Source organism: Miniopterus natalensis, chromosome 16, assembly GCF_054644295.1.
Source record: "Miniopterus natalensis isolate mMinNat1 chromosome 16, mMinNat1.hap1, whole genome shotgun sequence".
NCBI lineage: Eukaryota > Metazoa > Chordata > Mammalia > Chiroptera > Miniopteridae > Miniopterus > Miniopterus natalensis.
Genome location: NC_142096.1, coordinates 15,880,613 through 15,907,767, shown reverse-complemented (window position 1 = coordinate 15,907,767; position 27,155 = coordinate 15,880,613). Strand labels below are relative to the sequence as shown.

Below are 27,155 nucleotides of genomic sequence, written 5' to 3'. Positions count from 1 at the left end.
TACGGTGGCTCACAGACGTAATGCTGCCTTGTATTTATTGAGCATCTGACAATATATTCACAAAGTACTTGCAGGTTCATGTCTTACTCAATCCTTGAAAAGCTGATCAAATCCAGTTTTTTCAGTTCTTTTTGTTAGTTTTATTTTCCACTAGACTACTACATAAATATTTGAATCCAAGGAAAGAATCCTTTAAAAGTCAGCATTAAATTCTTCTCAAATAGAGTACCACCAGCTCCAAAATGTACATTCATTTTTAAAAAGTATCAAGCATCTGATCTAACCTCAGCATTGTGCTAGGTGTCAGGGACACAGGGATGTAAAATACGTCCCCCAGCCTGGGAGGTGTCACAGGAGGGCAGAGAGCACTGAGGTGGGATGAGGTGGAGTCAGAGCCGCAGGGGGGAAAGGGCCAGACAAAGGCCCAGAAGTCTGGGGGAAATGTGAACTGTCCAACAAAATTAGCAGGTTTGCCAGTGAAGGTAATATGCGTTTCACATCGATGCAAACAGCCCCCATGTTTAAGTTCACGATTCCCGGACATCATTACTGCCTCCCACAGTGAGGAAGTACATTAATTCAGATCCACTGCAGGGTGAGAACTGCCCTTCTATTTTCTAGCAAGTGTAGTTCTTGACATTTCTCCAGAAGACATGGCGTCTCATTTAAGCTGTGGAATGTCAAATGTCAAAGAGGACCTTGATTTTGTAATAACTAGTCTGTTTGGGTCCTTCCTGGTCACTGGGTTAGTAAGCAAATATTTACTGACTTCCTTTGGTAACAGGGATGGAGAATACATAAAATGCTGAGATAAATCTCAATTTTAAAGATCCAGGAATTTCAATTCAGCTGCTGGCCTTGCACAATCCATCCTTCCCTGCCCCATCTCTCCAGTTATTTCATTGGTAATGCTCCGAATACCATTCAGGGCTGACAAGGGAAGGGCCAGGACCACACTTAAAAGAGCATAGGAGTCTTTAATCCCAAAGTTTCAGCACCACTGTTCTAGAACATGCCATACTGCTAGCCCTGACACAATACCAGGTTTCTCCATATGGGATCCACAGGCAGTCATGATGGAGTAGATGCCATGGCTGACAGGTGATCTAAATTCACTTTCTGAGAACATTTTCCAACCAGTCATTTTTCTGACTTTTCAGATGGATCCACAGTATTTCACAGGGTTGTGTTTTTTTTTTGTTATCATTTATATGTATGTTACAGTCAATAAATTCAGCCTGAAGAAGCAGTTTAGAAATAAATGATTTGAAAGTCTTTTACCAAGAACGTTTCTAGTTCAGTTGCTGTTCTGCCAATCACCCGACTGTGTACTTTTCCTAGAAAAGTCGAAAAGAAACAAGAACCAGTCTCCTGCTTTATCCTTGACTTGAAAATTCAAGGCTATTTTTGCCTGTGAGGGAAACCACTTATGTCTAAATGTCAGCCTTTTCGCCTGTAATTACGACCTGACTTGGAAGGCTTAGGAAGGACTGATTTGCTGCCAGTACATGAGGCTGATAAGCTCAAGTTCAAAGACAGCTCCCCCAGTGTCCGGTTAAGCAGCCCAGGAAGCAGGCAGGCAGGCCTATCCGGTGTGGGGAAGGGAGCAGAGAAGAGTTGTGGGAAATGCAATAAATTGAGGGCCAAGAGACCCGTCTTCTCTAAGTCTGGAACTAATCACCAACTGTCTTGGGCAAGTCCTTTTATTTCTTTGGATCTGAGTCTCCCCATCCATAAAATGCAGGGACTGAAGTAGGTCATCTTTAAGGTGACTTCCAAGTTGCATCCTGTTAGTGAAATAGAATATGGTGGGTAAGCCCTGACTCTGGCATCAGTTAGACTTGTGTTTAAGTCCATGCTTTCTCTATATTGTAAGAGCTATGACCTCAAAGTTTTATAACTTCTCCCATTCTTATTTTCCCACAGAAGTCATAGAGATAGTAACAACAGCTACCTACCTCATCAGGATTTTGTGAAAATTCAATGACAGCATATAGAAAATACTTAGCACAGTACCCGGTTCATAATATGTAAAACCTTAACTTTGTTAGGTATATGAACAGGTTGTCATTTTCCAGAAGTAGTATCATCAGAAGAGAATTGGGGACAACTCCCCCAGTTCTCCTGAATTGGGTCATGATAAAAATTCAGCCTGACCATGTGTTGGCTGCGCAGGACCACACCGAGGATGGTGAGACTTTAGAAGGGGCCTTAACAGACGTGTGAGGTGCTTGCCTACAACAATCGAAGAGTACAGGACAGAGGACAGTAAGGGCACAGTTGCTTAGCAACATGGGTCCTGTGTTTGGAGTGTATAAAGAATTTTCACATATGGTATCTCATTTAATACTCTAATTACCCTGTGGGTTAGGTAGGACCAAGAAAAATTTTAAGTGATGCGTCCAACATTCTACATTTAAAAAGGTTAGAGCCGCGACTCAGATCAAACCTTCCAATGTGAAATTTAGTGCTGCTTCATGCTGTGTCTAATCCAACATAAATAATATCACTATTGTGATACCGGAAATAAATACTCAAGAAGGGCAATGCCAATATTTATGCTATTGGTGTATATAAATTTCACAGAACAAATTTCGGAGAAAAAGACATATGAGATGTAAGGAATAAATTCAGAGAGTTTTTTTTTAATCTCATTAAGGGGCAAAGATTTATAAACAGTAATTGCCCCAGTTAACTCTTAAAAGCAGGAGGTACACAGGTCCCTTTGGTGTGGAAATCGCTCTTCTGTACCAAGCATTAACTTGAAAATCTCTCATGCTCTCTTCTTTTCAAATTTCAGCAACTGGACCTTCATTCCTGCCCCAAGCCAATTGTTTTCATCATTCATTCCTTCCTGTCAGCCAAAATTACAAGACTGGGCTTGGTGGCCTGAACGGAGGGGCGACTTGCCTTGGAGAGGAGGGCTGCGATGCCACCAGAGAGTGTGCCATCAGATGTCGCATGCCAGTCAGCTCTACATCCCAAGAGTCCTGTGTAACTGTCCCAGACTCCTGTCGTCAATTTCACCAACTACAAGGAGGCATCCTAAGAAAACAGCGCAGGGAACATCGAATAAAACTGTCTTTTTAGAGCAGTAAAGTGGTAAAGAGGAGAGGGCGACTGGAAATATACGGCATAGCTTGTGACAATCAAGGGCGCTGCAGTAGAACAGCATGTGCAGATCTTAATCAGACCAGTTTCTAGGCAGCTGGTTCACCCGGGTAACAAGGGCTGAACAGCAAGATGAGAAATGGACTTTCTCACCTCTCCTCCCCAGTAACGACCCCTTGTTTATTGTGATTTATTTCCTACTTCTGAGTTGACTTTCCCTGGAAAGGAGAGAAAAGTACTTTAAATGGAAACCCACCTTTTAAGTGCGAAGCAGCTGTTCATTTTTCTTAATGAATTATCTTTCAGCGATGTTGAATGATTCTGAAGTGTTCCCATTAGCACACACTGAGCAGGAATTAAAGCCTCAGATACTGATCTGAGCTGTAAGCTGGTGGAATCTGAGCCAAAGGAGACTGTTTAATGTGCAAAGCTTTGCCGAAGAGTAGGGTGCATGAAAGATGCTGAGTTCTGGGCTGCACTCACACCAAGGTCTGCTATTGTAGAGCCAAGACTGATAGCTTTATTTATAGAAGGCAAATTATGGATATTTTTTTAAAAGATTGTCATTTGATATATACATATATATATACAACTCATGTGGGGTTAACTAATTACCCCCATTTTGTGGTTTTCAGTGGAAGCACTGAGCAATTTATTGACCCTTGTTTCTGCCTGTGCTTGTATGCATGCATTTTCGAACCAGTAATAGAGCAGCCTCATATCATTCTGGATGATACTGGGCTTTAGATATAGACCCAGTGTTACAATCAAATCTATTAATAGCATCCATCCACAATTCTTTCGGAATTCCAGGGAAATGATATAATGACCTGATATTTTTCTACAAGAATATTTTCAGACACCACATAGCATATTACTGATTAAATGCTTTTATCTTTCAAAACAAATTAATTAAAAATACACCTAATATTTGGTTTAGGAGTCACTTTCCTCAAACCCTGAAAATTAACTCTAGAATTTCTATAAGCATTTGTAACCCTTCTTTCACATACAGTTTACATAGACAAACAGTCTGGGTTAGATTTGTGTGTGTTTTTTCCAGAACCATATTTTGGTAAATACCTATGCAAAGAGCTTTAAAAAGTAGAAACTGTTAAAGGAATGTGATTTTGCTCACTCAGACATAAGTGTTTATTGAGTTGCAAAATTTTATTTTAGATCAGCGTGTCCCCAATATGTATCATGTAACACTAGTTCCAAGGGCCACTGCGTGGTGTTTTGTGGGGGTGGCAATAGAGGTTGATAATCAAAAATATTAAATACCGAGTTAAGAAAAGTTTAACAGATTGCAGGCCTCCTTGGAGACTTGAATGAACATTGCAGTTCTTCAAAGGGGGATCGGTGTACCGTCCCCTACATTTAGAACTCCTTTCTAACAGAGCATCTTGGGAAGCTAGTGTTAAAAGAAAAAACAAAAAAACTTTGGAAAACACAGTTTTAGAACATTGATTTTTTTTTTTCTTCTGGTTTCCTATTTTAAAATGCTGATGAGTGTCAAGTCCCAGGCTAACTATTGTAGGAAAGTTTTGATGCATTTGTAAATTATACCGCACTCTTTCAGTATATATTTTCAAAATCACTGGAATGTTGTTATACAATAGAATCATACTTGTGATTGTAAATAGCATATTAAAATACATATATTAATGCCAATAGTTTAATTCAACAATATGTAATCTAAGGTGCTCAGTAGTACATGAACTATGAGTTAATTACTCATAATTAAGTTGCAAAGATCCTATTATATATTTATAGACAAATTAAAATGATCATAATTACAAATATTATTTCATCACTTAAGTTTTGAACTGATTAATATCTGGGTGGGGAATCAACAGAAACTACATTCTCTGCATTTATAAAAACTTAATTTAAATATTTATATTTTAGAAAGAATATATTTGAATAAAATGAATGCATTTTCTGAATTTAAATGTTATTAGCAAGAAATAGAAAATTTTACTAAGAGAATTGTATATATGAATCATTTTATTTTCTTCTAAGTTAGTATATCATATCAGAATGGCTGTGATAAATCAATTCCAAACACTCATTTTTTTTTCTTTCAACAAGTTACAATGGCTTTACAGTGTAAATCTTAATCTTGTCTTGATGTGTGTCTTGAATGTTGTGAATGATACAAATTCATACGTCTGGATCAAGCCTTGTATAATCAATGAATCAACTGAGTCATTTGGGGGAATTTGTCTCTGCCCAAGTCGCTGTGCTCGGTCTGGTTCTTATGTGAATCAATGAATAATTAAATTCACAATGTTTGTCCCTTTAAGAGCAAACCAACAGAAAAGAGAGATGTTTAACTGTACTTAGTGGGAAGCTACCCATTTGTTAGAGATGTGCTTAGGTGAGCTCTTTGCTGTGGTGACGTATCTTTAAACCATCCCATAGCATAAGAATTTAAAGACCAATAGGAATATAGGTACCAATATTTGTTATTTCTGACTTGAACTAAGTAGGAGAAACAAAACCATACACCTCTTAAAAAATATCCAGGCAGAGGCATTTAATTAATTCTACCGATTGATGGAATTAAAAGGCTGAAAAATGCATGTTCCTTTGTTTAAAAGCTTGTTGACCCTTCTTGGTTGAAGTCAGAAGGAATGATCATAATGGCCAGAAGCGCTCTCCTAAAATAACGTGCAGGGCCTCTCTGGTCCTTGTTTTACAAATATCAGATATGCCACCTTGAGGGGATTGGAGTGGGGCGGGGTGAGGGAGTAAATTTTGAATGTACCTTAAGTTAAAAAAAAATGTGCCTATGTTTATAGCACCATGGATATCATGTAAAATTTATATATGTGTTAAATAAATATTCACGTCTGAATATGGAGGACTGGCTGGTGGTCTCATGATAGCCACAAAGGGGTATGGGCGTGTGCCAACAGCCTGCTAGTCTCTTCCTACACACTGGCCTTTGGAAAGTGCTGGTGGGTAAAGCGGATGCCGGGGGGGGGGGGGGGGGGGGATTTTTTGTTAATGTTTTTTAGTTGTGGATAGTTTCAGGATGAGTCCTTTTCACCTGGGCTTAGGGATCTCATTTTTAACTAAGTTTTCATGGGGTTCCACCAAGCTCCTAATACTTGAATTCTGTAATGCTAGAACTTAAGTGTTTAAATTGCTTGTAATAAGTGAAACAGGCTGGAATTGAGAAGTCATTTTACTATTAGATAATTTAATAATATTGAGATTACATCTAGACCTGTAGAATCTTAGTTTTGAGGAGACTTTGGAGAGGTCATCAAGCATATTATTGTCCAAAGTTTATGTATAATTTTAGCATCTTAGAGTATATGGTTTGCTAGTAATATAGCAACACAGAAAATACATATAAAAGTGAATATAAACCAATTAAAATTTTAAAAGGTTTGTACCACCCAAAGTCATCCCATATACACTCTGGTCCAGGTACTACATTTTCGGAAATGTTAACCTTGTTAGTATTCCAGTAAACTCAGGAATTTCTTCCTGAACATACCTTGTGGTTGTTCATTCCACTGGAAATAAAAAATTTCCAGCTCATCTCTGAGGCAGGCCACTCTAATGGATACAGTTCTTAGAAGTTCTTACATTCTTAAGAGCCAAAATTACATCTGCCTAACTTTCACTCATCGCCCTGTTCTACCCTAGAAAACACTGAAAGTCCAATCTTTCCCACATGAATGTCTTATATATAAGAGACAATTCAAGGCTGGCGACTTCTAGGTGATACAAGATGGCCTGAAAACGGCTTTAAATAGGACATCTTTAATTCCTCATTTTCATCTTTAAAATACCAACTGGCCAAGATTAAAACCAATAATACCTAGTGGTGGGAAGTCATAGTAAAACAAGCAATTATATCCACCATTAGTAGGTATATATAGGGTGTCCCAAAAAAATGTATACATACACTTTGAATAATTATAAAGGCAGTGTTTATTAAAATACATTTCATTTTCAAAATTGAGCTATCAGCTGTTAAAGTGTATACTTGGGGGACATCCTGTATTTAGCAATAATTTGGAGGGCAATGTGGCAATATATATAAAAATTTTAAAATACATGTACCTTAAGGCTTATGGGAATTTATCCTAGAGATACAAGTATACAAGTGCACAAAGACTAATGTGTAAGGGTCATCTTTGCAGCACAGTTTATAAGAAGCTGATGAGGTCAACGTGACCATTAGGAGCTAAATAAATCCTGGCCCATCAATGCATTAGAATATTGTGCAACTGTTACAAAGAATGGTCCATATCTAAGTGCTAAAGTGGATGAAATTTCTAAATGCAAGTTGCACAAACTGCAGATATAAATATACTATAGATAGATATTCTGTGTTTTTTAAAAAGTGGTTCTCAGGAGGAGCGGCATTGCCAGGGCTTATGGAAACCTGTGCTAGTGTTTCTTGTCACAATGATTGGGGGGAAGTGACACTATAGATCTTTAGGGAACAAAAGCCAGAGTTGGCGGACTCCTGTGGTATGATGATAGTCCCCACATCCAATGGAACCACTCCCCACATAATTTTTGTGTCTGCTCTGAGTTACTCATGCAAGTGAAAAGCATGTTTACGACCTGAGCCTAGACCCTGACTACATTTTACATAGGAAAGCATTTTTTATCAGATGCAACATACTCTGATTTTTCTCGACATGCAACTGCCATGTGTATGGAAGACTGTGTTTTGGTTTTGCTCGGGGCATTTTATAAATCATTTCATAAAAGCAAGTCACAAATAGCAAGTGTGCACAGGTACCCGAGTCACCAATACAAGGCCCCTGCCTACTTTATTCTGTGCCTCATTCATGCTGAGCCTAGCTGAACATCAAATATGCCATGACTTCGTCTTTCAGTGTAGTTGCACCCCAGCACCTCCATGTAGAAATGTGTATTATTTTATTATCATACTTTCCTTCTCTAAAATGTCTTTACCTTACAGTCAGGGGGTATCAATCAAAAAATCCCAAGTGCGTGTCGGTTATATGAGGGTACTAGGCATATACTGTGTTCTCCTCAGGCCCCTCAGTGCCATCAGCTAGCCCCCTAGACTCGGAGCTGCTCACTCAAGGTTAGGCGCTCCCAGCTCTGCCCAAACTGACGTTTCTGCCGCTCAGAGCCAACTAACTGCCTGCCTGGAAGCGTGGCCTCCCCGCCTCTCCCCTTGGGCTGCGATGCACACTTGAATTTCTGGGGTCCGTCATCGACTCTGGACTTGGATGGTAGGCTACAGTGTAGGGCTTAAGAACTGGGATCCTGAAGAGCCGCTAAAGGTAATGACCTGAGCAACCCAGAACAGTCGGGGGCTGAAATTTTTGTGAGCCTAACAGGAGTTAACAATAGGAAGGTGCTGAGATAAACCATCCTTTTTCTCCTTCCTCTGTGTGTCTCTGAGACATGGCTTCTCCATGCACCTATATCCTGAGACACTGCTTGTGACTGAGAAGACACCTGCTGGGGACTGGCTGTCTCTGGGCTTCGTGAAGCAGTGGCCAGAGCACCAATGTGTCACCGGCCTTGCTCTCCCGCCTGCCCTGCCTTTTTTGCCCTGTTCTTCCTCACTCTCAGTGCCCTGGAATTGGGCCTCCTGAAGCATCAGCACTTCAGCCCTGCCTCAGCTTTGCTTTTCTAGGAAGCTTGGCCAGAGACCTTTATTTATTAGTTTCACCTCGACAATAAAGAGGACATTAAAAATATTTCTTATAAAAGGGGTGTTAGGTTTGCTCAGTGGGGGAAAAAAGAGACACATAATATATGCTTGTACTTGTATAAAAATGCCTGGAAAGATACATATTTTTTAAAAAGCCCTCTTTTTATCAGTTATTGCTGGAAAATGGGACCAGGACCATGAGTATGACCTTAATACCCTTCCATATTATGTGAACTTCTTAAACGTGCATTTAAAAATTCTGCTTTGAAAAAGGTTTTCTTTTTATGGGAAAATGTCTTTTAAGTTGTTTATAAAATCTTGAATAATAGTACTGTCTGTATATATGACCAGAAGTTAATGATCACGTCACCTGTGGTCTTCTAAGATACACTCTGATTTCATAAGAAGCAAGTCTAATACCTCACCAGCCTGACTGAATCAGGCCCACGCAGGGTATGGAACCCCATTTGTCAAAAAACAGACAAGCAGCAGGAACCTCTGCTTTTGCCTTTTACCCTCTAGTCATTTTTTTCCTGGACATAAACAAGGTCTTTTCTTGGAAGAGTGTGAGACGCGACGCAGAGAACACTGCTCAGTGTTAAAGCAAGACTAAAGCAGAGGTGGAGGATGGTGAGCAGAGACACCCAGGGGCACAGGACACAGGAGTGGGCACTGACACAGAGCCAATCCATTGAGGAGAAAGTGCCCCCTGGACAAGGCCTCTGACCCTGACTCCAGTCTCAGAGGTGGAGCCTACTGGCCTGATGGCTGCAGTTCTGCCCTGGCTTGGACCAGGGCCTTGGAATGTTGGAAAAAACCACACAAAAAGACCTCTGTTCTTCCCGTGAAACAAAGCCAATTATATTTTCAGCAACTTTCAACTATAATCCTTTGGAAGAATAAAGCCTATTTCCTCCCAAGAACTCCAAGGCAACGTCCAAGAAAGACCCTCATTTGATGCATTAGTTGCAGTGTCTCTGCTTTGTAATTCTCACCTGCACAATGGGCGAAGGAACTGCTTCCTCTGCAAGTTTTCTGGGTCTCAAGAAAAAGGCAAATCCAGTCCAAAAAGCTTTCTTTTTTCCGCAAGTAGGGCCTTCAAACTAAGGCCTTAATAAATGAAGTTTTTGCAACTTTTCTTCTTGCACTTGGCCTCTCAGTGAATTCTTCAATGTGAATGGAACCTAGTGTTTATGCAAAACAAACCACTGCACAACCTGGTGGCTTACAACATAGCAACGGGTTATTTCTCACTATTCTGTGGGTAGGTCCTTGCTGGTTTTGCCAGGCTCACTCATGTGGCTGTATTTAGTTGGCGCACTCTGTTGGACTGGAAGGTCCCAGATGCCTCACTCACTGTCCTGCAGCCGGTGCTGGCTGTCGGATGGGGCACCTCAATTCTCTTCTAGCCTCTCATTGTCCAGTAGGCTAATCCAGTCCCTTATGAGGCTCCCTTACAGTCAGGGCCAGATTCTAGAAGAGCAAATCAGAAGTTGCAAGGTCCTTCAGGACTAGCTTCCAGCACACCATGCCATATGCCACCATATATGGCGAAAGCAAGTCACATTTACCAAGAAGTAAAGAAACATCTTTTTCTATTTATTGGAATAATTAAATAACCAAGAGTAAAAATTTCAAAACATATATAAAAATATTAGCTTTAAAAATTAAAATATAATGAAACTATAAAATATGTATATAATTAAAAATACATTAACTGAGCATCCTCAAAACTATATAAATATGGGATTATTTATGAAATTCTTTAGAGATGTAATATCTATTCTTTGAGTAAAGTTTGAAATTTGCTTATAATGTTCAAACTAAGAAAAGAAGAAGTAATAGCTCTGCCCAATTAACAATTGTCCAACGGGAATGATTCTGTGTTACTTCTTGCTTGTCTTTTCTAATACCCATTCAATCACCTAGGGGAGGAAAAAACAGAGTTATGGTTCATCTCTTTTAAAAATGTGATAAAAAAAGATATTGTTAAAACTTCAAAAGAGTACGGTAGAAATTTTAAAGGAAAAAGTAACATGTCAAAATCTCAAAACCTATTTTATCTTAAAAACATGTTTTATTTTCTAACTGGAGAGCACTTTTTGCCTGATATCCACTGCAGAGCATAGTAACTTCCCAATGGACCAAATGATGCTGCTGCTCTATTTTCTCACCTTTATTTAAAAATGTTTCAAATGTTCTCAAAGAGTCACTAGAAAGAAATCAAACCAAACTTTTCAAACAACTAATCAAAATGAAGTAATTTTCCCAGCTCTTTGGATGACTTATTTTTTAATTTTTCTTTCTCAGCATCATAACGGGAACTCTTGTTCACAGAGCAACCTGTTCAATACCACGCAAAACTCTGCTTGCAGACGTCCATTACTAAGCATTTTAAAGAGTGTCCTTACTGCACAGCTAACAGCATCGAAGCTACTCTGAAATAAAAGGGAAAGTTTAACTGAACGTAGCCTAGTGGGAATGACTGATGTACCTGGACAGCATTGTTGTTTGCAGTTTTCTTCATTTCCTCAATTAGACCCCTTGACGTTTTAAGATCCTACACATAACAAAATACAGCATTTTACAACTTGCACATTAACTTACAGAGGCCAGTCGTTAGTAAATAAACTTGAGATTATTCTTTATGTTTTGGCACCTCTTGGTGAGAAGCGTTCCTTTAAAGAATGCTGATCCTTGGCTATCCAGTCAGATTTTAAAAAGACATACTGAAAACCGTACTGGAAGCTCTGTCTGGTGCAGTTTACTCAGTGGTGGCTTTACACAGTCGGGTGATCAGGGGCCAGCTGGGTTTTTTCAATGCGGCCTCTGATTCTTTTTTCTCCAGAGACTATTTCCTGCCCGGTCACGGCAGTGGGGAAGAAAACTATGAGTAACAGACCCGTGGTTAGCACTGTGAGAGAGGGATGTGCCAGCAAGCTGAAGGCTCCCCAGTCCTATGAGAACCTGATGGAATTCCCGGCTTCCCCTGAGGGCTGGGGTGGAGTCCCGAGCAGTTCAGACTGTGGCCGCTGAGCTGGTGTGTTTCTCCCTGGCATTGTACCTGGCGGCATATAGGCTGGAACTTCCTTTGCTTGGCTACACCACACTTTCGTGTGCTTTGGTCAACAATCTAAAACACACGGCTACATTTTCCCCCTCTTTTTTTGTTTTTTGTACTTGAATACTGTCTTTAAGAGATTTTAGAAAGAAGGGGAATTGAATACATGTGGTCAATATGCAGTTTTAACCAGGAACCCACATAAAATTGTGTTTCAAGTCTGAAACTCTGAACACTGTAGATAATCTAACACCATCTAAGTTTCAGAAAACTGTCATCTGAACAAATGGCTGATCTGTCCAATGTCTCACAAGTTGATAATGGATCCAAATTTAGAAACTGGGTCCAGAAGCCTTTCCATTACATACTAAAATTACTAATTAAATATATTTTTGAAGCTTATCAACTCAATCAAAGACTTGTGAGGGAAATACTGAGGAAACCAATTAAAATGTGGTTTTCTATATATGAGGACGAAAAACAAATAAACCAAAATATTTTAGCTCCAATTTTTCTACCAGCATTTTTAAAAGAATCTGGCAACAGTTCAAAGCATTTGTTATAAAAAATAGTCCGTAACCATTATTTCAAATAGGAACATGAGAGCACGACTTCCATTTTGCCGTTGGTAGAGAAGAGCCCGTACCTTTAGGTAGAATTTGGAGATCTCGAAGAGACGCTGGCTGCAGGCAGCGAAGCACTCGTGGGCCTCAGGAATACTGTGCCTCCTCAGGGTCTCAGCAACCACTGCTTTCAGCATCTTGAACAGAACATAAGATATGACTAATGTTTCTTGGAAAAGGTACAAACATTACTTCAGCTTTAGAGCTCAGTTCTATAAACTACACAACCAAGTAGCTATGCTAAAGACAGGTAAGTTCACTAAGACAAGACTGAGAAAGATCTGAGACGTCCACACGGTCCCAAGTGTCGCTGGTAGTATCTGTTACCGAGGTGACTGGAGTATCTTAAGAGAGGAATGAAATCGTGAGTTCTGAATTGAAATCTGAGTGTACACATTATACACAGCAGAGTATTTCTTTTTTATTATGGAAGATTTTAAACATTGAAAAGTAGAGATTTTATAACAAATCTCTATCTCAATACACCTATCAACCACCATCAAGGAAGACCAATTTGTGGCTAATTTTGTTTCATCTATACACCAACTAACCACTTTCCCATTGTCCTTCTTGCACTGGATAACTTTAAAGTAAATTATAGATACCATTTCATTTCATTCATAAAAAGTTTAACCATACATTTGAAATAAGTCAAATAAAGGAATTTCTTGCCATATAGAACTGAGACAGGAAATAACCCTTTACCCGTGTATGTTTCTGTGATCTTGATTCCTTAGTTTGCCTTAGTGCTTTTGATTCATGCCCACTTTTTTGACCTGAATTGGCCTTGGTAGTGACTTTTGGAGTTTTATAGCTATGAACTGGAACAGCTGGACAAGTCATAGATAATGATCTCTCAGCCCGTGGCTCTTTGGATGTCACTGGATGGCAGTGATGACTTGTATTGCCACTCATCTGAGAAAGAAGAGAATCTGAACTTTCAGACTTCACAAGTCTATTGTGGGGAAAAATATCAAAAACATAAGATTAAGTGAATCAACAATGAAGTCCATTTTCTGTTCTAAATGTTTACAGCTATATTCATTGAAATATAAATCCAAGAAAAGCAAACAAAATTTCTTGCTGCTACTGCCTTAAATAAGCAAACTTCATCATATTATACAGCTGCTCCCCTAGTTCTTCAAATGAGTGACGAAATCGCAGAAGGCAATGACTGACAAACTAGAATTTCAGCAATACTACTGTTGTCCTCCCCACACACTCACAATGTCTCTCATAAATCAGCTAGGGGATGCCTGGTGGTGCTATTTATAGACTCAGTGCTTATCTGTTAAATATTTATACATTTTGCCGAAGAAACCATAACCTATACTTACGGTACCTATGCAACTACCTGGCCAGGGCCTGAAACAGGTGGTTTAAAATGGTGCCTCCTGGACCCCTCTGCAAGGGGCCAATGCAAGCAGGAGCAATGAGAGAGGGAACGAAGACCTAAGGGAACTTGCAGCCCCAAACACCCTCTTCCACAGAGCAGCTCAGCTGCTTAATCTATTGTATAAGATCTCCAGTGTTCCGTGGCTTCAAAACTTTACAATCCATTGTGTTAATGGACTGTATATTAGCATCTAAAGCAAGCAACAGTGTGTTTTTTCCAAGCCATTTCTCTTTATAACTTATAAGCAAATCATCAACTGCTCATAATAAAAACTAATTTCGTGGTATGAAGGAATTAATCTAAAATCTTATGCAAAAAGCAACTTAAAAATATAACACTACTATGGGGGAAAAATCACCCTAAGGATTAAAATACTTTCTGTGCAGATACTATTTGTGTGCGGTTAATACAGCACCTCTTTTTGGGATAAAGGCAGTTCAGGTCCTTTGATCTCCTTTTCAGTCGGGACACTTCGGTCCGGAACTCGCTCTGGAAAGCTTCTCCATCAGGGACACTTCCAGGCTCAGACGAAACAGCAGGAGACGGGAGAGGGCTCAGCACAGTCGGTACTGGAAAACTCTCTCTGGTGCAGGTAGTCTGGGTTTCATAACGAATAAGACGAGACTGAAGTTCAGAAAATCCCCCATCTCTTTCTAAAGACCTCTGGTCGTCCAAGCAGTATCTAAAGGAGAGAAGGATCATTAAAATCAAAGCCTTTACGACAGCAATGGGCTTTTTCCTGCCAGTTAGAAAACAACAAAACATTTACTTTAAAAGTTATTTCACTTCCTAATAACTGTTAGAAGGCTGAGCAAATGGCTGACTTCCTTCACAAGTTTTTTCTAGGCTGCTAGGTGACATGGCAAAAGGTTTTGAAACCTGAGGTACAATCTGATTCCTCTTTGACTGTTTCTGGCTCACCAAACAGCTGACAATATTTTGAATTTTCCCTTTGAGACTCACTTCCCACCTCACTGACTGATTGACAGGTCTCCCTTCAAATGCTCCAGCTGTCTCTGTGCATCTGGCTTCTAGCTAAACCTGACTCAAGGAAGCAGTGAGATGTTAGCTCCGTGAATATTCTGGACTTGAAGAAATCCCATGCTGTTAGTACAACAAGCATATCAGGAGCATCGCCTATGAGAGATGTGACCCTAGAAAGCTCTTCACCTCCCCCCACGCTACAGCTGCATCGAGGAAACAGTCATTTCACACACTGATCGTAGGACCACAAAAACTAAAACCTTTCTCCACTGTCTGTCCTCACCTGTAAAATTCCAAGATGCTCCCCAAAATCAGATTTTGTATCCCTAAGCTTTAAGCCCAGCTCCCCAGGAGTGTGTCACTACCCTAACATCTGATGGAGGTTTTAGGGACTTCCTCTCTCCTTCCTGACACTTTCATACTTGATTTCTAGGAGTACAGACTAGGGGGTCAGATTTGCTGGAGTTAAATCTGACTCCCCAACTGACCAGCTGTGTGAACTTGGCCAAATAATTTAACTCTATCTAGGCTTCTTGTTGCCTTGTCTGCAAATGAGATTCATAGCAGTCAACTCAAAAAGCTATTGTGAGGATTTTTTGAATGGGTACAAGTAAGCACTTTGAGTCAGTGCCTGGAACATGCAAGAAAAGCAGTCAATAGATGTAGCTGCTGCTGTCATCATTATCATCGTAATTATTACTATTGTTACTATTATTTCATCATCATTAGGTTTATTTTCTACCACCGCATATCTTGTATCACGCTGATAATACCCAGAACAGCCAGGATTTACACCCAGGTGGATGAGTTCAGAGCCTGACTTGAACCACTGCAATATACTTACTATCTCTTGTGTAAGTGTAAGGATCGTCTTCCTCAGAGCCCAACCTCTGCCTGAACCTGTGAATCATCTGAAGAATTTTAAGAAAAACTGACACCTGGTCTATACGCCCAAAGTTTCTGATTTAATTGGCCTGGGGTGAGACCCAACCATGGACACTTTTTTAAAAGCTGTCTAGGGGATTCTAAAGAAGCTCCCACTTAAGTCTGACTAAGGTAAATTTACTACAAACAAAAAGTTCGATCTGTAATCATTGCACAAAAGGATATGCAGCTAAAAATATGAATACTTTAAATAAAGGGTTTAGCTAAATTCAAGTTTATTTGGAAAACACACTTAACTTTTTGCGGTTAGAGGGAAAACCATAATCCTCTCAAATAAGAAATTCTTTCCTCAAATATCAGAATTGAAAAGCTTGAACAAATGGCATTGCTTATCTTTTTGTTATTCAGTAGTTATCTCTGAGTTGCCTGTGGTTAACAATTTAAAATTCTGAACGATTCAGATTTAAATTAGCATTCTATATGGGACTTCTTTCAGAACGGATTCATTATTGGATGCTGTAGCTCTTATTGCTCATTTTAAAGTCCTCAAATCCAACTGTCTTTTCCACACTTAGAGAAGTTTAGCGTCTTAGTTTAACGTTGCAAGTTCAATTACGTTGTTCCTTGTTATTGCTCAGGAGTTACTGCTTCAATTACGTTGTTCCTTGTTATTGCTTTATTACATACGCCGGTTTATTCCTCCCTTCTCCTGTTGCACACCGAGGCTGTTTCCAGCTGGGGTTATTATGAATTACACTGCTCTGTACATTCTTGTACAAGTCTTTTTGCAAAGTTATGTTTTCATTCCTCTTAGGCAAATACCTAATAACGGAATTTCTGAGACACGGGGTCTGAGTATTTTAGTTTTATAAGAACCTGCCAGATCCTCTTCTGAAGTAGATATATCATTTTATACTCCCACCAACAGTGTATGAGAGTTCTGACTGTGCCATATACTTTCCAGTATTTATCAGTCTTTTTTATTTTAGCCATTCTGGTGGTGACACAGAATTTTATTTTATGGATGTCCTACATTTTATTTTACCAAGTCCCTAAAGTTAGAAATTACTTCTAATATCTCTTATTTTAAATAACACTGGGAATAATACCTTCGCATAATAACTCTCAGTGCATATCACTAATTTTTTTCATTAAGCTAAATCAAGTGATCAGATACATATATATTCTTTAAGTAAAATAAATCTTACTTAAATGTAGTAAGGAGCCTAAACATGCCTAGAATGACCTGTTGGGTGGCGACCATCTGTATTTCCTCAGATTGCACCACTATCCATCCAATGCACTTAAGCTGGAACACTGAAGAAATTCTTACAGCCTCCTTTCTCACCCCCAATATCTAAGTGGTTTCTCGAGTTCTTTACATAGCTCTTAAGTTTGTATTTGCCTTCCTGTTTTCCCTGTCTTGACAGTATTTTAGTCTTTCGACATCTCTGGCTTAAAATACCTGTTTATCAAAGTACAATGAGATTTCTTGCAAACCCAAGCATCTAATTTCATGCTTTGAAATAAAGGTTTTCTACTGCCTCAAAAGTAAAGATCGCTGTCCCCTCCATGTCAACAATGATCTCTGTGACTTCATGATGTGGTCCCATTATCATACAATATACTTATTACTTTTCCTAAAAAACGAAACTGCCATTTCCTCTTCCTAGAATCCGTGCCCCTGTACCTTGCTCATCTCCCAGACAGTCCCTTTTTGCCAGGTAAACACCTAATCATTCTTTCAGACTTCATTCAGGCATCCTCTCTGAAACTCTCAAACCATTCCTGGCGTTAACGGGTTCCAGCCACTGGGCGGGGACCTATCCGCATCTTAACACTATACTCTGCCAGCATCATGTGTTTCAAGTTTGCAAGCCAATAAAAAGAGTATGGTTTGGCTGCTCACTGATAAACTTAAAAGTTGTATCTTAAAGATTAAAGTAAAATCAAGTCCTTTTCTATTTTAATTTATGAAAAATCAATGTAAAATAATGTCTTGCTTTAAGAACGTGAAATATCTTACAAAATGAATCACTAGGGTCTTGAAAATTGATTGCAAAATACATTATCACCATCTTGTTCCTGTGAAAAAGGTAGGTGTGCACATGCCCTCAGAAACTGCCAGCACCTTTAAGCAAGAGAATCCTCTGAAATTTTATTCAAACTGGTCAATTAAAATTCTACAAAAACGCACACCAAATGAATATGTTACAGATGGGAACTCATTTCATCTAACAGTGTCTGAGCAATTGCAGTGTAATTAGTGACCAAGGAATACTAATGCAACCCGAAGTCCTATAAATACATTTATAACATAGGCACTGAAGTAAGTCTGATTAAAATATCTAGTAACTAATAGGATGTTTAAATACTGTAAAACTGGTTAATTATCAAACAACTTTTTTTTTTTTAACCCTCATCAAGGATATTTTTTCCATTGCTTTTCAGAGAGAGCAAAAGGGGGGCAGAGAGAGAGAGAGAGAGAGAGAGAGAAACATCATGTAAAAGAGACGAACTGATTGGTTGCCTCCCACACGTGCCCCGACCGGGGCTGGGGGTCGAGCCTGCAACTGAAGCCCGTGACCTTGCCTGGAATCAAACCTGGAACCCTTCAGTCCACAGGCCAACGCTCCAACCACTGAGCCAAGCCGGCCAGGGCAAGTAACTTGTTTTTTACAATAGAAGACAAATTATTTGTGCACATACTACTTTGTTTTTTGACATACTTTCTCTTTGGCTCTATATCTCAACTTACATCATTTTATTACACTTACTCTTAAAACTCACATAAGATAAGCTACATCGACAACACACAGAAGAGTTAAGGGTAAATAAAAAAACTTACTCAATTCCATGATAATGACATTCGGAGGCTTTTTCAAAAGGTAAAACTCGAAGTTTCCGAGGACTAAGTTCTGGGGTCAGAACAAAAGTCTTTTCCCTAAAACAAAAAGGTTTTCATTTGTATTTAAAGTTTACTTAGTGACAGAGAGAAAATTCTAGAAAGTGTCTAAATAAAGAAATCTGACTTCCCTCAATACAAATGAATCTTACATAGGATAAAAATGAAGGTATCAGAAAGGGTAATAAGAAAATGATGGAGGAATAGGCCTGTGGATTTCTCTCTTACATTTTCTGTGCCTCAAGGTTCTGAAATTGTAATGTCACTTATTTTATGAAACTATTCTGAGACATGGACAAATCGAGAATGAAAAAATGATCTGTACTGGAAATTCAAGAAGCAGCATTACTCTGGATTTTTTTTTCTTGATATAGTGAACTAATGTTTATGTATTTAGTTAAATTCTTTCTTGCAGAGGAATAATTAAAGTCAGCTCAAATCCCTGGTAACAAAGGATGTATTCACTTCCTACTGTAACACAGGAAGGACCCACATCTTTCTTTACCTGGGAATGCAGTCATCCTGACACCTACTTTAAGAGTCAGCAACCTTTTAAATGTTAGAGGGTATTAGGGACTAAATGCTGATTCCAGTTCTTCTGAGGTAGGTTTTCAATCAGCAGGCATGTTAAAACTAATCCTACAGGGAGCTTACATAAAGTGTTCACGCTTAACTCTTCCATACCGAGACCTGTAGGGGCACGTCAAGATCTCGGGAGAAGGTCACTGCAATTAGGTTAAGCTCCTCTGGCCATTCGAATGGGTGGCTGCCTCCTCTACGTAAGTTGGAGTCACTGTTCTAAGGTACTGGGTCATGTTCCTGAAGCTCAGACAGGTTGGGTGGGAATGAGAGAATTATGCACCAGTGGTCTTGACATAGTAATAATAATAAAATATCAGGGGATTGGATTCAGAAGACTTGGAAATAGTATATAGAAAGGCAAGTAGATAGTAGAACACAAATAAATTTCCTATCTCATTTTTCCCCGTGGCATTAGTAATTACACTGCCATTGGCCACTGAAAATTACCGAAGGTACTATGATAAGCATTTGAAATTAATGTAAGACATACATTCATCATAAATTCTAAAAACCAGAATTTATATTCTAATGCATCTACTTAAAGTATTCTACAAATTGCAATAACTCCAGTCTTTTTTTTCTTTATGAAACAGTCTTAATTGAAGGCAAAACAATGACCCCAGTATTTTGATGAGGGACTATAAAAGTGAACATTTTGTAGGATAGAACTCTTTAAGTACCTGGCATTTTACTTCTTTCCTTTACCATGTTGTACTCCATTTCTTATTTCAAGCCCTCTAAGCAACTTTATCTATTTTTGTTTAATTTTACTCAGACCTTGTTCTTTCTAAAAGAAACATTTTAATAAGTATTCTTTTGTCAATGTTTAATATTTCTTTGGTACATACATAGGAGTTACGCCTGAACTTTGTTTAATACAGCATTTTGAATGGATCTTTGCTTAGGTAGACATTTAATAAGAGTCCACTGGTTCCTGATTCACTGCGATGAAAGCTCATCCTTCAACCTTAACCTTAATAGAAAATACACTTGATAATGATGCAGTTCTTTACTCACATCAAGGAACAATATCAAACTTACCTAAGTAAATTACTTATAAGCTACAGGAGGAATCAAATATATCTCCCCTACACCACTGCATCCAGAAAGACATGTGGCCACAAAGAGTAAGGACCTACATAATTCAGTTTGGGCAGACCCATATGACTGCCAGTTCATGCTTCATGATTTAGAAGGGTAATAATCCAAAACTAAATAGAAGAAAGTATGTATATACTTCTTCATTTTCTTGATTCTCACAAAGAAGGGTATCAATCTCTCAAAGCTAGGAGAAAAGGAAAATTACTCTAAAATTACACAATTTTTGCGATTAAGATCATTAAGTCATTAGGGCCCAGAATCAAGAGCTCAAGTTTTCAAAGTTGCGCTCTCTCTCTCCAGTAGTGAACATGCACATGAAGGCAACAAGCTCTATCATTATTTTTGAGACATAACTACCTTCAAATAGATCCTTTCCAAAATGTACCTTTAAAATCAGTATTTGCCAAAATAACCTTTGTAAAAAAAGTGACTGAAATGATCTATAATTTTTAAGGTCCTTTGGAAGGGTTTTCAAAATAATGGATTAACAAAAAGAAATTGGGGTCATGAATAAATTATGCAAATCTCATAAGTTTTTGATGTCATTATTTTACCTGTAATTAGTCAAAATGCAGCAACATCCAGTTTTTATTAACTAGTAACTTAGTAGAAGTTGTCTTGGAAATTAGTTATAATTTATTCATGAAGACACTGACTGCTTACTTAGTAATGTTATAGTTTCAAAAGAATTTTTACTTTTCCTATTTTCTTCAGTTGAAAGATTGTGCTTTTTGCTACTATTGGCATGACTGACAATGTCATGACAAGCACATAACAGCAAAATCAAAACTAGACAGTAACATAGAAAAGAGAATTAAAAATATGTATTTGCAAGTCAAATTATAATTTTTTCTTAAAAAGTAGTATCCTTTGTATACAAAGTCGAAGCTACTGACTTTTACAGGGAGCATGCTGAGGTGGCTTTTGTTACGTGTTCCCCGTGTATTCAATACCACAAAGCACGAGGACATTCGGTAAAACGTCAGGATTAAGGCCAATTGATAAACATTGGGATCAACTTGTGAATTCTGCCTAAGTGACACAGGACATCAATGAATGGGGAAATGAGAGGTATGTGTTTTTTTCCATGTTTTTAAAATTAATTAGAAATTATAAGTTTATAACTTACCCCTTTTGAATTTGTAGAGGCTGAAGGTCTCCAACCGGCAATCCATCTGAGGTAAAGAATTTCAGCAATTCTTTTGCATCCAGTAACGTGATCGAGTCCCGTGCACCCTCTTTGTGGCCCAGCAACTGTTCAGATGAACGAGGAAATGAACCAGCTCTAGGAAAATAATGTTATATAGATATATTAAAAGTGGATTAGAATTCCTCATAGTCAGGAAAAGGTGACGAGCAGAAACCAGAAAAATACACTAAGAAAATTGAAGAACTATACATTTAGGAAGAAAATAAAGTAAAATCTTTGCAAATCATTTAGTAACAAAGTATATTTTTAAAAATCTGTAGATCACAAGGAAACTTGCAGTTACCATATCAACAATGCTACTACTTAACTAAAATAACTACATACTTTATAAATGATGGCATGGTTAATTATTTAGTAGTATGAAGTTATCAAATCCACAAAATTTAAATCAAAACTCTCTTGTATGTTCTGAAACCCCACAATATTGTAAATTCTAAAGGTAGAGTCTGAATGTTCCATTTTCCTATGAACCTGAGATTACTTGAAGCACAACCATGAAATGAGGCAGCAATCAGAAATCTCTCCAAGGTCCCATCTATCCACGATTACAACACTAGGACTAAGCCCTGAATCATTTTATACCTGACATATATGCAGGGCTGTATACTTTTCAAACTATTTTACAAACAATATAGTCTTAATCCTGACAAATTTCCTCAAAAAAGACAGAATAGGTCTTACTTCAAAATCAAGTTAGCACCTGAAAATAAGTACTTTGTAAAGTGAAAACCAGCACACCGAGCCTAAAACACAATCATATCCCTACTTTTCAGATGCAGACACTAATGCACAATAGTTTACATTACAGACCCAGGGTGAGACAGCTATTTGAAATGACAGTCAGAAGTAGACTGACTCAGAATTACGTACTATTTCTACTCCATCACTTTATAAACCTGAAAAGCTCTTAAAAAGTTTTAGAAACTGTAAAGAGAAAAAAACACTTTCGTGTCAGAGAATTTTAAAGGTTATATTAAGTACTGAGTCACAGATCATGCCACAGCCCTGTCACCAAAGCATAAATAAAATCTTCCAATGCTGGCACAGAAAAATAATTTCCTGACTTCATATCAGTTCAACTCTCATGATTATTTTACTACTCAAATCAATTACTTGTATTGATACTTACATGATTAAAATGATGACATTATGGGTTAGACACTTCTATACATTAAAGATCAATAATGAACCAATGGTGCCCCTTTCCCCTTCCCATTCCTTTTATTGTTAAATTGAAAATATAAATCTAATAAAAACAATGAGACAAAGAAATACTCAAATATGTTCTATGAATTTTATACTCGGGAGGGCAAGGACTACATTATGAGTTTAATTTCTATAGTGCTATTCTCTAATAGTAACTCACAAAGGGTTCCTAATGAAAATTACTCTCAATTATTTTACAGGCTGGATGGAATGGGAAAATGTATAATTTGCATTTATATGGAATCCTGGACACAAGGATATCAAAGCAATTTAAAAGCCCATTTGTGATAAATTACATTAACAAGCATGTCTTGGGTTAAAAAAAACAGACAACAAAACACTGACAACACTTTATTTTGTTCAGTGTTTTCAAGCTTGCAAAGTATTCTTTCATATGTTATCTCATTAAATTTCCAAGACTTTGAAGCAGAACTGGTGTTGTCATCCCCATCTTAAAGATGAGGCCACCACGTCACAAACAGGTGACTGAGTTTGTCTAAAACCAAATTCTTCTGACTTCTGAATTTTACCATGTTAAACCTGTTTTAACACAAAACTAATTCTGAAAATATGCAACATAACTTTTGTCCACAACCAAGAGTTCAATGGTATCTCCCATATTTTGAAGTGTCCACAAGTATTTATTGAGCAGACTGTAAATCTCCCTGTGAGGAACTAAAAAAAGTTCACTGATAATTTATGGACTCATAGTCACAGCGCATGACTTAGGATATAGATTGACCTGAAGTAGGGGAAAGGAAGGGATAAACACACCAACATACAACAAGGTAGCAAAGGTGCAGTAAGATACGTTCCTGGAAGAATAACACAGTCCTGGGACACTGAAAGGAGATGGTAACAGTGCAGCATGTAAAAGAGGCAAACGAGGCAGGTGGTATTTGATGTAGGCCTTGAATGGCAAATAAGCTTCTAGTCCAATGGTGGATTAGGCATATACACTAATCTCTCTACTCAAGCTGAAACCAGACGCTAAATTCATAACAGGGTTAAGAAAACAACGGTGGACCAGAGTTCAATGAATTTCTCTCTCTTTCCCCCTCCCTCCCTCTGAAAATCAATGGAAAACATATCCTGGTATGAGGATTAACAAACAAAAAACAAAATGCTGAGCTGTTTAAATATTACCTCATTTTTTGTTTAGCTTTTTCAAATATTTCCAAATTTTGAAGAGCATGCCTTTCTGGCCATTCCAGAGGATTGGTTTCCACTAGACTCGAAGAAATAGGTTCCACTGGACTGGTGTCTAAAGAGAGATACACATAAGCACTGGAAAGTCCTAACATGCAGAATTCTGCTACATGAAAATGTATCCATGCAGACATGGAGGGGGGAAGGGGGGAGTGTGTAGAGAGGCATGTTGGATTCATTGTACACTTACCTGCTACATTCAACAGGGCTATCACTCTGACAGCCTGAACTATGCAAAATACCATAGCAAAGTGTTTTGGAAATAAACAAACCTGTATTAAGCTTTATTTCTTTACTATCACCTCATAATAAAAGTACATCATTCAGGACCTATATCAAGTCTCTTGGCTCCTAATGAAGACTTGTGTAACTGTCCTAGTTATAGTTTTCTCTTCAAAATTCCTATTTACTTAGCCAACAAACATACAGCACTTACTTCATACAAGGCAACTTCCTAAGCCATTTACAAAGAATTAATTTAATCTTCAAAACAACCTATGTCATCCCTAATTTAAAAAGGTAAAGAAGTGAGGCTCAGAGTAGTTAGAAAACTTGCCCAAGGTCACAGAGCAAGCAAGCTGCAGAGCCAGGATTCAAGCTTCTTGCTCTCTCTCCAGAGCCTGTGCCATAACCAAGAAACTATGCTCTCTCTCTCACCGAACACATCCCCCAGTTACAGCTCTTGAACACAGCTCTAGAGAAAATATTTGTATTTTACTTTCCAAATAAATCAGAAGCCCACAGAAAGACTCAAAGTTTTACTTCTTTGTGTACCTCCAAGGAGTCAAACAGACAAAAGGCACTCAACAAGCATTACTGTTAACTTGGTTCTTCAGTCATTTTCTTATTAATCTATGGAATAAAAAAGATTCTCACAGAATAAAAACAAAAGTTGCCCTGTACATTTAAAATGCTAGGCAATCTTCAAATGCTTTCCTGTTACATCTTGAAAAGCTTTACTTATTCCAATTCATCACAACAGGAACCAGGAAAAGAGAGAGATATGCAAGTCAATATAGAAACAATTTCCTGCTCCCTCAGGAAAGTTTGGGGACTATTCCTGCTATCATGAATGGCAAATATGGTGCAAGTTATTATATGTGGTTTTAACTATATTAAATTTCCTATGTAGGTTCTACTTTTCTCATCTTATGAAGACAGAGCTTAACAGAAATCCACCCATTCTAGCAGCTTAGTGAGAGTAGTAAGGATCACTTTAAAGCTTCTCCACTCTGCTCAAAAACAATTGTACTGAACATGCTTTCCAAAAGAATTGGAAAATGTTTAATGTTTAAATGATGAGAAATACAGCTCATTATGTATACACACACCCACACACACATACATATCCAGCAAGTCTTCACTTAACACCATCGATAAGTGCCACAACTTTACGTAAAATTACATAATGAAATCAACTTTCCCACAGGCTAACTCATAGAAACAAGTTTCTACGGCATCTCATCAATGTTCTAACAAAACGTTTGTTGAATGAAACGATGTTACCGGAGGACCTGCTGTACTTGTTTATACAAATACGTCACTATCTAAATTTGTAAGATGCATTTTAATTTGACCAATATATTTTATTAGTTTTAATAATAAGCAGTAACTGTCATAAACGCCACACAAAAGAGAACTAATTATTTAAAGTAACAAAAACTTACCATTTAACAGACTGGAGGTATTAATTTTGCCTGTTTTTCTCAGGACTGTTTTAGGAATAACAGCATCGAAATGATCTAAAAAGCACCGCCTGGTGAGTGTCAGCAGACTTTTAAGTTCATCAACAGAAACGACTTCGGGCCGCTCTGCCAACCTTCTCCTTTCTGTAAGGCAGCAGATCAACAGGGCTAACTATACCACTGTTTTTTAAAATCCTCTCAAAAGAGCATCTACTACTCACTTTATGGGAAACATTTTCAAAACTAAAACAAGTGAGTATATCCAGCAAAGCAACATTCCTGTGTAGGCCTGCTTTCATTTTAATCCCATTTGTAGATAATGGCAGAATGTGGAGTTATGTAAGAGAAACAAAAAAAGGAGTAATTTTTTAGCACTGAAAGGTGATAAACGGTAAAGCAAGTTTACCAAAGTTTTCAAAAACATCTTGCAGAGTCTTATGCTGATGTTTTTGTAAAAATAAAACCTGTAAAACAAGTTACAAGTTAAATGTGCTATCTTGGTTACTGCCACTTATATCTTTTCTTTCCCAAAACCTGAAATCACAGGAAAGCAGTAAGAAAAGACAAAAGAAGAAACGAATGGTAAAGAACAACAGTTTTCAGCACATCTTGGAGAGTAAGACGATGGAGTCGGCAAAGCAGAAAACGTGTCAACTTAGGTTCCCGCAGGGGCTCTACCCCCGAGGCATTCGGAAGGTGCTGGTGAGGTGCAGACAAGGCAGTAACCCGAGGAAAAGGAGATTCCAAAAGGAGAGGAAAGGAGCGGTCCCTAAGATGTCAGGAGGTCTACGGAGCAATCTGTCTACAATAAAGCAAAAGACAAAATACTCTGGGAAAAAATGAAGAGAAATAAAATGGAATTGCTACGTTTGAACATATGATGAATTTAACGATGGGTATGTGGCAGAAATATTGGAGCCTCTGGAAAACATAACAATATTTTCCTGTAAAGAATATGCAAATTAAAAATAAAGTGATTGTCAACCACAAGTAAAACAAAGATTATGCAAGAAAGAAGAGTTCACATATGACGTGGCTCAGCAGTCAACTTCTGCACATGGTTGTAGGAATGTTAAAACCATTGATTTAACCAAAATTAGTGACTTCACTGTAAAAGGTGAGAAGAGAAAGTGAAGCTGATGTGGGAACACTAGTCTTTATCTCAGATGTTAAGATAATGCCTGAAATTGGTAAATCAAGAAATAACCACCTACACATGTTATTTAGAAAGCTGGAAGAAATGTCAGAAAAACTAGCTGGAAGAACTGAGGGTAGCTGCCTGTGAACAGAGACGAGACTGAAAGGTGGGGAGGGGAGGGAAAGGAAGGGCACTGCTGTTTCTCATATTAACTTTTCGAGTTCCATTTGAATTTTTAAGCTATATCCATATATTACTTTTATAAAAATATTTCATTCTTAAAACACTTCTGGACTAATAACATTTTCTTCTACAATAAATGGTAAATTAGAAATTCACAGAGAATCCAATTCAACAAACATTTATTGTGTACTGCCTGCAAAGCACTGTG

The 27,155-nt window shown here is 38.1% G+C and overlaps 2 protein-coding genes across 2 annotated transcripts in view; one reads left to right on the top strand and one right to left on the bottom strand.

Annotated features, from left to right (window-relative positions):
* The window catches only part of SNTB1 (syntrophin beta 1), a 163,100-nt gene extending 157,122 nt beyond the window's left edge, over positions 1-5,978 (top strand). The window contains exon 7 of the mRNA XM_087825375.1: positions 2,801-5,978. Coding sequence (XP_087681501.1) covers positions 2,801-2,893 — 93 coding nt within the window. The 3' untranslated portion in view covers positions 2,894-5,978. The remainder of the gene's footprint in view (positions 1-2,800) is intronic.
* Positions 5,979-10,363: 4,385 nt separating this feature from the next.
* MTBP (MDM2 binding protein) overlaps positions 10,364-27,155 on the bottom strand; it is a 40,676-nt gene continuing 23,884 nt past the window's right edge. The window contains exons 14-22 of the mRNA XM_016207709.2: positions 25,609-25,770; positions 23,879-23,996; positions 21,446-21,601; positions 18,577-18,672; positions 14,275-14,541; positions 13,169-13,418; positions 12,487-12,600; positions 11,274-11,339; positions 10,364-10,704 (exon numbers count right to left, since the gene is read on the bottom strand). Of these exons, the coding sequence (XP_016063195.2) occupies positions 10,666-10,704; positions 11,274-11,339; positions 12,487-12,600; positions 13,169-13,418; positions 14,275-14,541; positions 18,577-18,672; positions 21,446-21,601; positions 23,879-23,996; positions 25,609-25,770 (1,268 nt within the window). The 3' untranslated portion in view covers positions 10,364-10,665. The remainder of the gene's footprint in view (positions 10,705-11,273; positions 11,340-12,486; positions 12,601-13,168; positions 13,419-14,274; positions 14,542-18,576; positions 18,673-21,445; positions 21,602-23,878; positions 23,997-25,608; positions 25,771-27,155) is intronic.